This window comes from Periplaneta americana, chromosome 5 (assembly GCF_040183065.1).
Source record: "Periplaneta americana isolate PAMFEO1 chromosome 5, P.americana_PAMFEO1_priV1, whole genome shotgun sequence".
In the NCBI taxonomy this organism is placed as follows: domain Eukaryota; kingdom Metazoa; phylum Arthropoda; class Insecta; order Blattodea; family Blattidae; genus Periplaneta; species Periplaneta americana.
In genome coordinates, this window is record NC_091121.1 from 186270813 (window position 1) to 186286115 (window position 15303).

The 15303-nt window shown below is 35.0% G+C and overlaps 1 protein-coding gene and 1 non-coding gene across 5 annotated transcripts in view; both read left to right on the forward strand.

Moving 5' to 3' along the window:
• The window catches only part of Rab3-GEF (Rab3 GDP-GTP exchange factor), a 265816-nt gene that overhangs the window by 58588 nt on the left and 191925 nt on the right, over positions 1-15303 (forward strand). For all 4 annotated transcript variants that reach the window (XM_069826882.1, XM_069826883.1, XM_069826884.1 and 1 more), the window contains exons 12-13: positions 7980-8177; positions 10560-10676. In XM_069826882.1, the coding sequence (XP_069682983.1) occupies positions 7980-8177; positions 10560-10676 (315 nt within the window). The remainder of the gene's footprint in view (positions 1-7979; positions 8178-10559; positions 10677-15303) is intronic.
• On the forward strand, positions 6266-6337 carry TRNAY-GUA (transfer RNA tyrosine (anticodon GUA)). The gene has a single exon. It is a non-coding gene; the product is annotated as a tRNA-Tyr (tRNA).

The following is a 15303-nucleotide window of genomic DNA, read 5'->3' on the forward strand; positions in this document are numbered from 1 at the left end:
TGTTAAAATGAAGCATGGAGACTTCAGAGTAATTTTATTCTACTGCTAATTCGTTATACTTTGTTTACTTAGAAAGGATAATATCGGTACTGATTGATATATCATATGTCCGCAATTAACTGAAAATATATTAGTTTTCTCTTTATCAGAACTCTATGAAGAAAGGATGTACTGGTATTATGTTTCAGAGTTTTCGTCTTTTACTTACTGCTGACATCTGTAATAAGGATGAAAATATGCAGTGATTCCATCACCTAAAACGTCATTTTTATAGTAGTCGCACTATAATATGATCCCAAAGGGGGTATTGGGAATTCCTCTGGAGAAAGTAGGAATTTATTCTCAGCAGACTCGCTTTCATTATGATTTATCATGGAGCAAAGTATCACTAATATTCGATGTGACCTGTTCATTATCAAACATAAGTGGTAGAATTCTGTTTCGTTATGGATTGCATTCAATGGTATACACAGCACAATAAAGTAAGGAAACAGATCTGTATTGTACTCAAAAAAATCTTCAGACTAGACACATTCATCTGAGTGATATGCAGCAAATGAAGTTTACATTGTGGTCGAAAATTTTAAATGTAGTAAGCTGTAAAAGATACAAATTTTTAGACTACCAGTATCAAATTATTACTTTAGGAATCAGTCTCTTCTCTTGTTTTAACATTCGAGTATTAGAATTTATTATCTACCAGTACTGTTTATTCTCCACTGAAAATACACACTGCTTTAATTTTTTATAAAACTAAATACTTGTCCTGCTGTCCAAAAATCTGAAAGTTAGAATTTATAAAACAGTTATATTACCGGTTCTTCTGTATGGTTGTGAAACTTGGACTCTCACTCTGAGAGAGGAACATAGGTTAAGGGTGTTTGAGAATAAGGTGCTTAGGAAAATATTTGGGGCTAAGCGGGATGAAGTTACAGGAGAATGGAGAAAGTTACACAACACAGAACTACACGCATTGTATTCTTCACCTGACATAATTAGGAACTTAAAATCCAGACGTTTGAAATGGGCAGGGCATGTAGCATGTATGGGCGAATCCAGAAATGCATATAGAGTGTTAGTTGGGAGACCAGAGGGAAAAGACCTTTAGGGAGGCCGAGACGTAGATGGGAAGATAATATTAAAATGGATTTGAGGGAGGTGGGGTGTGATGATAGAGACTGGATTAATCTTGCTCAGGATAGGTACCGATGGTGGGCTTATTTGAGGGCGGCAATGAACCTTTGGGTTCCTTAAAAGCCATTTGTAAGTAAGTAAGTGCTAAATACTTGCCATCTTTCATGTTTGAAATCATCAGTTTGGACAATGACATATATTCATACATATGATTAGTTTCTAATCTTCAGCTATATGACACTGAAGCCATCTTGCAACATAGCAGTAGTGTTGAAGTGTATTAATAATATAAGCAGATCCATATTTAGATAGTGGTATGCTCATGGGCCTGAACAATTTTGCTCCATCCTTCCACCAATTTACTTATACAAATCATAGCAATCAAACTGTAGAAAAAAAAAAAAGTGACATGGAACGACAATTGAACATGTGCTACTGTCTAAATCAATCTACGCAGTAGGAAATTATTGAAAATTTATTATCAGTTCAATTTCTTTTTCTGTTTTCAAAATTTTTGCCTCCCTTACAAATTTGCTGCCCTGGGCCTGGGCTCATGGACCCATGAGTAAATACGAGCCTGAGTGTTAGTAAGAATTTCACAGTTTAGTAGGCAGTTGCTATCCAGTCATGAAGTAAGATTTTCAGCTTTGCATATCGTCTCTGCACCTCTAAAATCCGCTATGTGTTTTTAAAAAGATTTTGTTTGTCACTTTTAATTCCCTTGATTTTCAATGCTAATTTCGGTGTAATTGCATCATTTTTCTTTTAATTCCCTTGATTTTCAATGCTAATTTCGGTGTAATTGCATCATTTTTCTTTTAATTCCCTTGATTTTCAATGCTAATTTCGGTGTAATTGCATCATTTTTCTTTTAATTCCCTTGATTTTCAATGCTAATTTCGGTGTAATTGCATCATTTTTCTTTTAATTCCCTTGATTTTCAATGCTAATTTCGGTGTAATTGCATCATTTTTCTTTTAATTCCCTTGATTTTCAATGCTAATTTTCGTATAATTGCATCAATTCCCTTGATTTTCAGTGCTAATTTTGGTATAATTGCATCATTTTTCTTTTAATTCCCTTGATTTTCAATGCTAATTTTGGTATAATTGCATCATTTCCCTTGATTTTCAATGCTAATTTTGGTATAATTGCATCATTTTTCTTTTAATTCCCTTGATTTTCAATGCTAATTTTGGTATAATTGCATCAATTCCCTTGATTTTCAATGCTAATTTTGGTATAATTGCATCATTTTTCTTTTAATTCCCTTGATTTTCAAAGCTGCTTTCGGTATAATTTCAATCATAAGAAAAATGATGTAATTATACCGAAGTAGCTTTGAAAATCAAGGGAATTAAAAGTGACAATGCTTTTTTTTTCTCCTGCATAATCTTTCTAAAAAAACATAGCAGATTTTGAAGGCACAGTGACAATATATGTTTGGCAAGACTATTTACATGTATTTGTTACCAACTTTTGCTTAAAAATTATTATGGTTCTTCATTTTTCTATATACACTTTTAACACTTATACATCACTGATTAAATTGCAAACTTCTTTACCTGTTAATATTTAATATTTTAGGTGTCTAGACTAGGCTTTGGACAATGAAGCACAAGACTTCGAAACTAGTAAATACTAAATATTAACACGGTAAAGAAGTTTGCAATTTAATCAGTGAAAAATTATTAGTCATAAGGGATACAGAAATTACAGAGAAAAGAAATGTAATTATAATTGTGTTTATTAATTTAAGTACAAGGACTTCACACAGGTGATGAGATGATGATATGGAGATAAAGAGTTATGACAGGCGGACAAAAATGATACAGAAAATCAAATGAACTTCATTGCATCATTATCTACCACAATTTCTCGTAGGATTTGCCACGTATCTTGTGAAATTCATAATTTGTTGTAACAATGTATAAAATATTGTGAATTTTATTAGTTACAACAATGTAATTTATTCGTCACAACAATAATTCCTTTCTACAATTCGCCTTAAACGCCCTCGTCAACAATTGGATTTTCACTCAACACAGTATTCGTTATAGCACTCCACCGACGACAATGACAATTTACTTGGACTAGTACGAACAACCATGAACTGTTAATCTTAACTAATATTTACAAAGCACTATTTACAAATCAGAACTATCAGTTCTCAGTTCACAGTTCTTCTATCTCAGTCACTCGAGTCCACAGTATCTCGAACCACAGACCTTCAGAGACAGTTCACTGTACTCGAACTCGGGTCCCTCCAACCGTGGTCCACTGCACTCGAACTCAGGTCCCTCCAACTGCGATCCACTGCACTCGAACTCAGGCCTTCGGATGCTGACGCAGATGCGGACGCACACTCGAGTCGAACTCCGGTTGGCTTGACTGGCTTGCTTGCTCTGGCTTACTCACTGACTGAATAACTGAAAACTCTAAAACTGCTGTCGTTCCTTCGCGACCGTAATTTATAACCACAGCGACGTAGCCTCGAAAATTCGCGAGTCTTCCACTTCGACGGATTTCTGGAATAGTCGGGAAGGTCGTTCCACATTCACTGCGTTAAGTAGCAGCTGCACGCGCAGCCTCCCCTCGCTTGTAGGCCCCTTTCCCCGTGAAGCCCGCGCGATATGCTCTCTCGCGGGACGCTGGTCGTGAGTTCGAATCTCACGTCGCTGTCACAATATTGAATTTCAACAAATGCGCGTCCTACATAGAAGAGTGTCTATTATACTCTATAGATTTATTCTACAAAAAAAAAAAAAAAAGCTGTATCTGTTTTTTCATAACCATCGTCTTGTGTAATAAGGTTTACTTTGGAAAACTTGTATTTTCTCTTCAAGAATATTTGTGCAATGCATACTTATTTTAAATTTATTTTCACCATAAATCCTATCAGATTTACATATTCGTCAAATATAAGCTAATGTAATACAGTGACAATTACCTAGTTGACAGCATTACCATAAAGATTGTTTAAAGTGATCTCTGTAATATAATGATTATTCATAGTAAGAGGAACTACGTCTATGTAAAATGTAGTTACAGTTACAGTTCTTCTGCACTTCATAATTGTATATTGAGAATAGAGATAAGGTTAGCCTAGTGTAGCATAGTAGATTCATATTAATGTATAACACTAATGTCTTGTAGTATTTGCAAAATATAGGTGCATGAAGGAAAATAAATTTGCAAATTTAAAGCTTACATTGACAAGCCAGATGCACCAGTATTGTGGTTTAGATGTGACACATTTGTAGAGTAGGTAGTTTATTAGTGTTTCAAGTATAGAAAAAATAGAGAGGTAATTGATATCAGGCTAAGATTATGGACAAACACAAGCAGGAAGATATGCATTACAGATTTAGTATGGACAGAACATCAACTGGCGTTCATTATTTGTTTATTTCTGACTTAAATAGTAACTTGGTAACAACAGTGAAAATTTATATAGTATGTGAAAATTGAAGTCTAGTAGCTTATGCTTTTGAGCAGTGTCACATAGCCTGCATCAGATTACGTAATTGATGGTATTTAATATTTTTAATATTCTTTTAAAATCCATATTCATTTTTTGTAAACTCCAAAAATACGGACTTTGTATTTAAGGATTTGATAAGTATTTTGAAAATTACTATAACAAATACCGTATTTTCTCGAATACTATGCGCACTCGAATAAACCGCGCACCCTACTTTTGAAAGCCAAAAATAAAATAATATGAAACAAAATTAAAACTTTCAACAACTGTATACACGACAAATTAAAAACAATTAAAAACAAATACAGTACAGTTCAGTTAACAGAACACATTTCAAGCCCATCCTAACAGCTGTCTTGCTTAGTCAGCTATTTATACTATGTCCTGCAACATTACTACACCTGTCTGTAAATTAATAATAATAATAATAATAATAATAATAATAATAATAATAATAATAATAATAGTAATAATAATAATAATAATAGTAATAATAGTGATTTATTTAACCTGGCAGAGTTAAGGCCATACGGCCTTCTCTAACACTCAACCAGGAGTAAAACTGTGTTACAAAAAACACTACAAATTTACAAAGTACACTACAATTTTACACAGAAAATTGAATAAGATAATAATAATAAAATGTAAACAATAAGTAAGTAGAAATCAGACATAATATATAACATACAGAAAGAAATGAAAAAGCTAACTACCTTTATTTTGTATGATACCGTGTAGTGTTATAATTAGAGCTGGGATTTATATATAGTATGAGTTAAGAATGACGCCGAGTATAGTTGAGTCGATGTGATGCCGGTTAAGAAGGTTTTAAGCCTGGTTGACAAGACTCGAAATGCAGGAAAAGTCACAAGGACTAGACAGTGCAGCTTTTAAACCCCGCTGTTTTGTAAGTGGTGGTTAAGAGGATTAAAGACCCTTAGCGCTAACTAATGGAAGTACTGAATGACGAGAATGGCAAGTATGAGGAGTGGGGGCATGGCTTGCATGTTTATAAACTATACCCACTAAAAATATTAGACGATGAAAGAGTAATGAAACGGAGAAAAATTCTCTCCGGCGCCGGGATTTGAACCCGGGTTTTCAGCTCTACGTGCTGACGCTTTATCCACTAAGCCACACCGGATTCCACCCCGGTGTCAGAAGAATCGTCTCAGTTTTAAGTTCCGACTCTTGGGTTCCCTCTAGTGACTGCCCTCTGCACTACGTCATAGATATCTATGAACCTAGGACCGAAGTCCACACATGTGCTGAGGTGCACTCGTAATGAGTGACTAGTTGGCCGGGATCCGACGGAATAAGCGCTGTCTTAAATCACAAAGTGATTTACGCATATCAAATATATTATTATAATGTACCGAAGTACGTATGATATTTCCATACAGATATTCTGCGTTATCATACGATGAAAGAGTAATGGAACGGAGAAAAATTCTCGTGATTTAAGACAGCGCTTATTCTGTTGGATCCCGGCCAACTAGTCACTCATTACGAGTGCACCTCAGCATATGTGTGGATTTCGGCCCTAGGTTCATAGACATCTATGACGTAGTGCAGAGGGCGGCCACTAGAGGGAACCCAAGAGTTGGAACTTAAAACTGAGACGATTCTTCTGACGCCAGGGTGGAATCCGGTGTGGCTTAGTGGTTAAAGCGTCAGCACGTAGAGCTGAAAACCCGGGTTCAAATCCCGGCGCCGGAGAGAATTTTTCTCCTTTGCATTACTCTTTCATCGTATGATAACGCAGAATATCTGCATGGAAATATCATATGTACTTCGGTACATTATAATAATATATAAAAATATTAGCTTTTACTACATATGAATCCTAGCTCTAGTTATAATAAATACCTGGTATTACGAACTTATCCATTCTTGAATGTTTTCACCATTTAACAATGTCAACAATTTAAATACACACGCGGGAAAATAATGGCATACGCTACCACCTTAGGAGCGGGGAAAAAATCAGGTAATGTTGCCAACTTCATTTCGAATAAGCCACGCACCACTATTTTTTTCTTTTATATTTTGGAAGAAAGTTGTGTGGGGTATTCGAGAAAACATGGTAACTGTGTTATGTGAATCGAAATAAAATTTATCCATCATAGATATGGAAAATAGAAACTGATGCAAAGAAAGTAATCATTCATTGCTTGTTGAAAGATTGAGGAAACTAACTTGTGACTTAACTGCGTATCTATCGTGTATTAAGGCCAATGCAGTCCTATTTGTTTGAAAAATTTAACAATAAGACATAATTGAATGGTGAATTTGCAAAACGACTTACGTCCACATTTTGGGGGTTTTGAGTTGAGAGCATGATTATGTTGCTGTGTGCAAGGGGCACCGTTTAGTAGCAGAACGACTTTAATCCACGACTTTTGCATAGTTTTTATTAGCAGCAGAATATTTGGCTAAGAGGTAAAACGACTTTAGTCCTGGACTTAAGTTGTTTTTCCGGTCAAGTACTGAAGAAACTTACATAATATGTAATTTTAATCGTACACTCAGCTGACAAATTGTTTTTGTCTGTTGTCATTGGTAATTTTTCCGAACTTATCTCACGTTTACCATTCCTTCCAGTGCATCCTTCAGTAGGCAGTTCTATTCAGCCAATGACACAACCAAGTCCCTTTCTACTTCTTGATCATTTTCAGCATCATTCTTTCTCCACAATTTCCAACACAGTGGTTTATCCCTGATCAATGAAACCAAAATTCAAGATATTCGTAAAATGCTTAAGTATATTGGTGTTGAAGAAGACGTGAATACATTTTACGAAAACATTATAGGATGGGAGACAACAAAGAATTGAAAGATGAAACTAAGCTGTGGTCTCGTTATAACACTCCTGAGAGTTGTCTGTGCTCTTGTGATTAACAAATTGTTCAAAATAATGTTGTTCAACAATTGCAATAAGGTTATTTTATGATTTTGGTGTAAATACATTTAGTTAAACATGTTTATGTGTCAGTAACCTAATAATTATGATGCAGGATTGAAGTTAATTTGCAGAACAACTTAATTCCTTATGACCTGAAGAAGAATACAAAAGTATGAGTTTTTATAATAAAACTATTTCTCTTACATATATTTTATTTATAAAAAATTATATTGTAACTATATATGGTTCAGCGAGGTTAAAAACAGTTTTCTTTAATTTTCTGAATAGTACTTCTAGGGACTTAAGTCGTTTTGCAAATTCACCATTCAATTGTAGAGGCTATGTCGGAAGGTGGGTGATATGAAAGGTGCAACAGAGGGACTGTAGTAGCTAGGATGTGTTGTAGATGGCTGATTGTAGTCGTACGGAGGTACAGTGTGGTTTCTCGACTGACAGGCTCTCAGCAGCATGTCTGTACCGACGTCAGGCATGGCTCCACAGCCCATGCAGGTGGAAACAATGACAGGCGTGATACGACGAGACAGCCTGATGTCAGCCGCGTCCTCTCCGATTGTGCCTACTCAGTACCGCAGCGCATCATACCAACAGCAGTCTGCCGCTGCCAGCCGTCGCGAGTCCCTTATTTCGCAACAGGTGAGCACTTCTACTCTGCGTCCTCTTTCTCCTCCTGGTTTTTCTTCTTTCCTCACCTTCTCTCTCTCCATCTCTTCTCATCCTGCTGCCCTGTCTTCTTCACATCATCATCCAACTGCACCTCATTGGACACCTCCACCTCTTTCGTGTTCATCTCCACCTCCTCCGCCATCTCCTGTTCACCTGCCTCCACCTCCTCGTCCACCTCCACCTCCTCACCTATTCATTAATTTCTTAGTTTTCTGCCCAAGGGCAGGTCCTACATTGCAAACCCAGCATTCCTCAATCTTCCCCCTCTTCCACCTTCCTCTTAGTCTCCGCATACAATCCATATATCTTAATGTTGTGTATCATCTTATATCTTGCGATAGAAAATCTGAAAAATTATTAGTCTCCAGGTATCGATCAAATTCCAGCAGAATTAATACAAGAGGGTGGAAGCGCATTATCTGATGAAAGTTATAAGCTTGTAACTGCTATTTGGGAAAAGGAAATTGTACCAGAACAATGGAAGGAGTCCATAATCGTACCTATTTTTAAGAAGGGGGACAAGACTAACTGTAGTAACTTTCGAGGAATATCACTCTTGTTGACGTCGTACAAAATTTTGTCCAATATTCTTTTGAGAAGATTAACTCCATATGTAGATGAAATTATTGGGGATCATCAGTGTGGTTTTAGGCGTAATAGATCAACTATTGACCAGATATTTTGTATTCGACAGATAATGGAGAAAAAATGGGAGTATAAGGGTACAGTGCATCAGTTATTCATAGATTTCAAAAAGGCATATGACTCGGTTAAGAGAGAAGTTTTATATGATATTCTTATTGAATTTGGTATTCCCAAGAAACTAGTTCGATTAATTAAAATGTGTCTCAGTGAAATGTACAGCGGAGTCTGTAAAGGTCAGTTTCTGTCAGATGCGTTTCCAATTCAGTGTGGGCTAAAGCAAGGAGATGCACTATCACCTTTACTTTTTAACTTTGCTCTAGAGTATGCCATTAGGAAAGTCCAGGATAACAGAGAGGGTTTGGAATTGAACAGGTTACATCACCTGCTTGTCTATGCGGATGACGTGAATATGTTAGGAGAAAATCCACAAACGATTAGGGAAAACATGGAAATTTTACTTGAAGCAAGTAATTTTATTTTTATTTTATTTTATTGGGTTATTTTACGACGCTGTATCAACATCTAGGTTATTTAGCGTCTGAATGATATGAAGGTGATAATGCTGGTGAAATGAGTCCGGGGTCCAAGACCGAAAATTACCTAGCATTTGCTCGTATTGGGTTGAGGGAAAATCCCGGAAAAAACCTCAACCAGGTAACTTGCCCCGACTGGGATTCGAACCCGGGCCACCTGGTTTCGCAGCCAGACGCACTGACCGTTACTCCACAGGTGTGGACTTGAAGCAAGTAAAGAGATAGATTTGGAAGTAAATCCCGAAAAGACAAAGTATATGATTATGTCTCGTGAGGAGAATATTGTACGAAATGGAAATATAAAAATTGGAAATTTATCTTTTGAAGAGGTGGAAAAATTCAAATACTTGGGAGCAACAGTAACAAATATAAATGATACTCGGGAGGAAATTGAATACAGAATAAATATGGGAAATGCCTGTTATTCGGTTGAGAAGCTTTTATCATCCAGTCTGCTGTCAAAAAATCTGAAAGTTAGAATTTATAAAACAGTTATATTACCGGTTGTTCTTTATGGTTGTGAAACTTGGACTCTCACTTTGAGAGAGGAACATAGGTTAAGGGAGTTTGAGAATAAGGTTCTTAGGAAAATATTTGGGGCTAAGAGGGATGAAGTTACAGGAGAATGGAGAAAGTTACACAACACAGAACTGCATGCATTGTATTCTTCACCTGACATAATTAGGAACATTAAATCCAGACGTTTGAGATGGGCAGGGCATGTAGCACGTATGGGCGAATCTAGAAATGCATATAGAGTGTTAGTTGGGAGGCCGGAGGAAAAAAGACCTTTGGGGAGGCCGAGACGTAGATGGGAAGATAATATTAAAATGGATTTGAGAGAGGTGGGATATGATGATAGAGACTGGATTAATCTTGCTCAGGATAGGGACCAATGGCGGGCTTATGTGAGGGTGGCAAAGAACCTCCGGGTTCCTTAAAAGACAGTAAGTAAGTAAGTAAGATTACCTTAATTTAAAAAAGTAACAGAACATAAAACATCCAAAGATTTCTGAGCATTGGTTGCTCATTTTACAAAACTTGTATTAAAATCAATATGTGAAGAAAACAGAGTAGGCCTTAAAACATGATGGTAATTGACACGAACTTTATCCTTTTCATTGATTATTGTCAACTCAATAAATACAGTAAATTATGTTTTATTACATTATAGTTGGAGCAGGTTCCGCAATTACATCCACAACCTACAAGTGCTGCAACAACAGGATTCAACCCATTTATCTATGGCAATGATGTGGATTCTGTGGATGTCGCCACAAGAGTTGCAATGGTAAGTACAGTCGTACTTTCAGTTCATATCACTATTCTCCACACTTGCTACACTCTCTTACAGAACAATTAACAGTATTATATCTTAGATATTAGAACAAAAATAAAAATGGCTATACTGTAAAACTTCCTTGTGTACGAAAAGCAAAATCCTTATCTATGAAGTGTCTGTTCAACGCATAGATTATAACTGATGTGATGTGCGTTTGTTTTTTCGTTCATTCACTCATTCGTTTGTTTGTTCATTCACAGCCAGTCATAGTTATAGTTGTTGTCTTGTTATTATAATCACGAATTTAGATCAAGAAGTTTACTTGTGTTTGATCTTGGAGTTTTCGTTGTCTTATTTCTTGTCTTATGGGCCATCTCTCACCACTTGGTGATATTCTGGAGTTCCTGTTGGAATTTTAAAAGCCTTGCACACTGTTGACCATGTGGAACACAATTATTTCTATACATAGAAAACTTATTTTCTGATTGAGTAAACCTAAGATTAGATTCATTGCATTTGTTCTCAAAAGTTACATACATATTTTATTATTTCCTGTGAAGAAAGTTCCATTATCGGACTTCAGATTACGTTGCACAACACAACTTCGTGGGAAAGTACAGTTACATGTAATTATTAGGAAGTGTAAGGTTAAAAATTATTCCACCTCGTTCTGATTAGCTTTTGTTTCAGTGGTTAAATATCCTTGAAATTCTACTTCATGATGAAATAAAATTAAATAGTATTCAGTCAACAAGTTTTTATCTCTTCAGAAGCCAATTAAGTGATAATATAAATATGATTCTGTAATAATAATCTAGAATGAAAATTAAGTTGTGGGAGGTCTATTTAAATAGCTTTCATTTGTTAAGAAGTAAAAATAATATCTGTGTTGAGTTAATGTTAGAAAATTTTAAAGAACTAGATTTGTTATTCATTATCTGGTATATATTTTTATTTTTATTTTTACTATCTGACCTTCCAAGGCTTGCCTATGGGCATGGAATGACACACAACTTATAAAAATGGTTGTACATGAATGGGCACATGAAATAAAAAAAATATAGATAAAAATTGAAGATAAAAAGACAGATTGTCAATCACAAATATATAATTTTAACAATTATGTGGAGTATTTACCATATAGGTGATTTTTAAAGATGGCTACTGAGTATTTAATTATGTTTTGGACAGTTTCGTCCTGAATATCTTTGCCACATTACAAAAGAATTAGGGACTGTTCCTAATGACTCTAACAGAAGACATTACTGTGATACTCTGGACGTTGCATTTGTTACGAAAGTAAGGTATTGTTGACTTTTATATATACAGTATATATCCCCCGTACGCTATCTTGAACAGCCAAACAATGAACTTCTTCATAAACTTCCAAATCTTTGTTTCGGAGAGCAGTAGCAAGAAGGGAACGAATGATGTTATGTCATTTTATTCTCAATATTTCTCCCAAGCACATGAGGTAGGATTCAAACTCACTACAGTGTCTGCAATGGGATGTCCTGGAAGAGCTCGAACTGGCGCTACCATGGTTGGGATGCTGTTAGGTGGGTCGCTAGGAAGCTGCAGAATTTGTTTTACAGCACTTCGAATCATATTATCGGTCTTATTTAGAAACTGTTTAAGAATTTTACTGACATGAGCTGTTTGAAGAGGATAGGTTAGAGCTGGTCTGATAAATTTTTCAATTCAAAACTATGAGACCAGTACTGGACAAGAAAAAAAGATGAAGACATAATGTTTTAATAGAGGAAAAGTTGGATGATATTAATGCTCAATTAGAACAATTGCCGTGAAAATCTCCGACGAAGTTATCATAACAAGCAAGGATTAGCTGTACATCAGTACTTAATGTAGCAAAATTAAAAAGGAGAAGAAATAGCCAACACGTTGTGTGAAACAAAATATGTTTAGATGTGCATCTTTTTGAAAAGGTAGCATTATTTAGCACTTTCACAATTTCAAATTGTTGAAAAACTGTCCTTTCTATGGTTTATCTTACGTGTTCTGCTACCACTCTACTGGGTGTTCATTTCAAAGTGTGTCATGACGTCACTGTTGTTGGGTCACCAATTTGAAGCGAGTTTCAGCTGATATGTTAGAGAAGTTGCCTATTATTTAAGGCGTTCTTCAATCTGAACTTGAGAACGTGTATGGTATAACTTGAACGTCGTAGCAACAGATGGCGGTCTGTACGGTCTGTGTGCTACCATAACCTCTTTCGAACTGTGTTTTGCGCCGGCAAGTCGTACGCAGGGTATTTGTTATCATCGGTTGCGTACGGTAACATTCCACAACACAAATCAAATGCTCCGTGTCCATGTTGACCGTCGAAGTTAATGTCAACAAATACGTAAGTAATCGTCTTAACCCTCTCCCCATATCCCGACAGTACGTATTTCCAAACAGTTCACATTCCTGCCACTACCGGCGTTATCTTACGTATCGGTACGTACTCTTCAGAATGAACGCCGTACTTGCTAGCCAACTTCTCTGCCTCTTAGGTTATACACCTGAGCTGCGGAAGTGTAGGAAGATTGAATTCTCTAGGCTCATCAACTAGCCACATGACGGCGTACAGCGAGCCAAGACACATTTTGAACTGAACACCCAGTACTTCTGCTAGTTTGGAAAGATAAAAAATGTATGCACTTTATAACAGTAGAATCTTTGAATTACATCCAACCATTGAGTTCGTTGAATTATAAAATCTGACAGCAATTTTTAAAGATATTATTTGTAAATAATTACACAGTTGGGATAACAATACATTGAGAGTGATTGTTGTGTGCACTGATTAGCTATGTACTAACAGTAAGAGAAAGGGGTTATGTATAGATTTTATCTAAACATAGTCAATAAACAATTTTTGCCTAATCCTTTTTAAGTAACAGAAATGTAACAATTATTTTATAAGAATCTCACTGCTTCTGCTATGGTTCTGTATCCTGAGATATTGAAGTTTAAAATATTCCTTGCTGAACCATAATTTTGGTCCTGTAAAAACATGAGTACTGGTAGTTCATAAAGACTGTGGAATTGGCAGCATATGGGAATCATTTAGGTTCGTTGGTTATGAAAACAGCTCTTATCCTATAATGATAAATCATTGTAGTACCGGTATCTTAAGAAAACCAATTTTAATGTGGATTAAAAACAAGATTGTAAAATTGTATGTCTCTAAAATTCAGACCTTAACAGTGGCTACCATTGATTGATGTAGGACATTAGCTGCTTCATTGACAATTTTATATTACAAAAGTATTTGTGATAACAAAAGAAGATAAAGTACATTGAAATTCATATTTATTTATTTATTTAAATTTCTTAAACTAATAATTGGTTAACAATTATTGTTAATTACAACATCATAATCTCATGAAAATTAAATATAATAAATGAATATTTTGCAATTCATTTTGCGTAATTTTCAGAAAAGTCTGTGAATATGTTAGAAATTTAATTTTTCAGTCGTTGACTTTACTACATTATATATTTTGTTAGGTGTTAACCTTTACATAATAAATTGTGTGATGTATGAACGTTTTCATTGACCATGTCAACATCATCAGATACACTCTGTCATTTTACAATATCAATACTCTCAATGTTATCTACACAATTCACATACAATACATGTTTACTGTCATATGAAGGTAAAACCTATTAAAAAATTATATGAATTAGTTTTATAATGTTGAATTGTGGATACCCCAACTGTTAACAATTAAAGTATACTTATATTATCATGGGTATATTCTTTGCAAATCATCACATGTGAACGATAATATGAACGATGTAATGATATGAAGCTAAAAGTAAGATAAAATATAAAAATGATGAGCTAACTCTACTTAATGCTTTACTATGCATGTGAGGATTTGCAAATTACAATATTTTGTTACAAGGTATTCACTTTTCCATATCATAGTATAAAATTCTGGCCTGTTATAACTGCCTATATTTTGTAGATCTTGGTGTTATTGTTTATGCCAATATGTTGGGTTTAAACTGTTTGTAATTAATCAGATGGTGGGCGTATGTTCTGTTGTTGTTCATGTTACACTGAAAAATAATCAAAGTCGTAGGTAGTTAATCTAATTTTGAAACAATTTCATTTAATACATTACAATTATTAAAATCAAATCCATCAGTTTCAAAATTAGATTAACTACCTACGACTTTGATTATTAAAAAAGTTTCATTTAATACATTACAATTATTAAAATCAAATCCATCAGTTTCAAAATTAGATTAACTACCTACGACTTTGATTATTTTCAGTGTAACATGAACAACAACAGAACATACGCCCACCATCTGATTAATTACAAACAGTTTAAACCCAACATATTGGCATAAACAATAACACCAAGATCTACAAAATATAGGCAGTTATAACAGGCCAGAATTTTATACTATGATATGGAAAAGTGAATACCTTGTAACAAAATATTGTAATTTGCAAATCCTCACATGCATAGTAAAGCATTAAGTAGAGTTAGCTCATCATTTTTATATTTTATCTTACTTTTAGCTTCATATCATTACATCGTTCATATTATCGTTCACATGTGATGATTTGCAAAGAATATACCCATGATAATATAAGTATATTTTAATT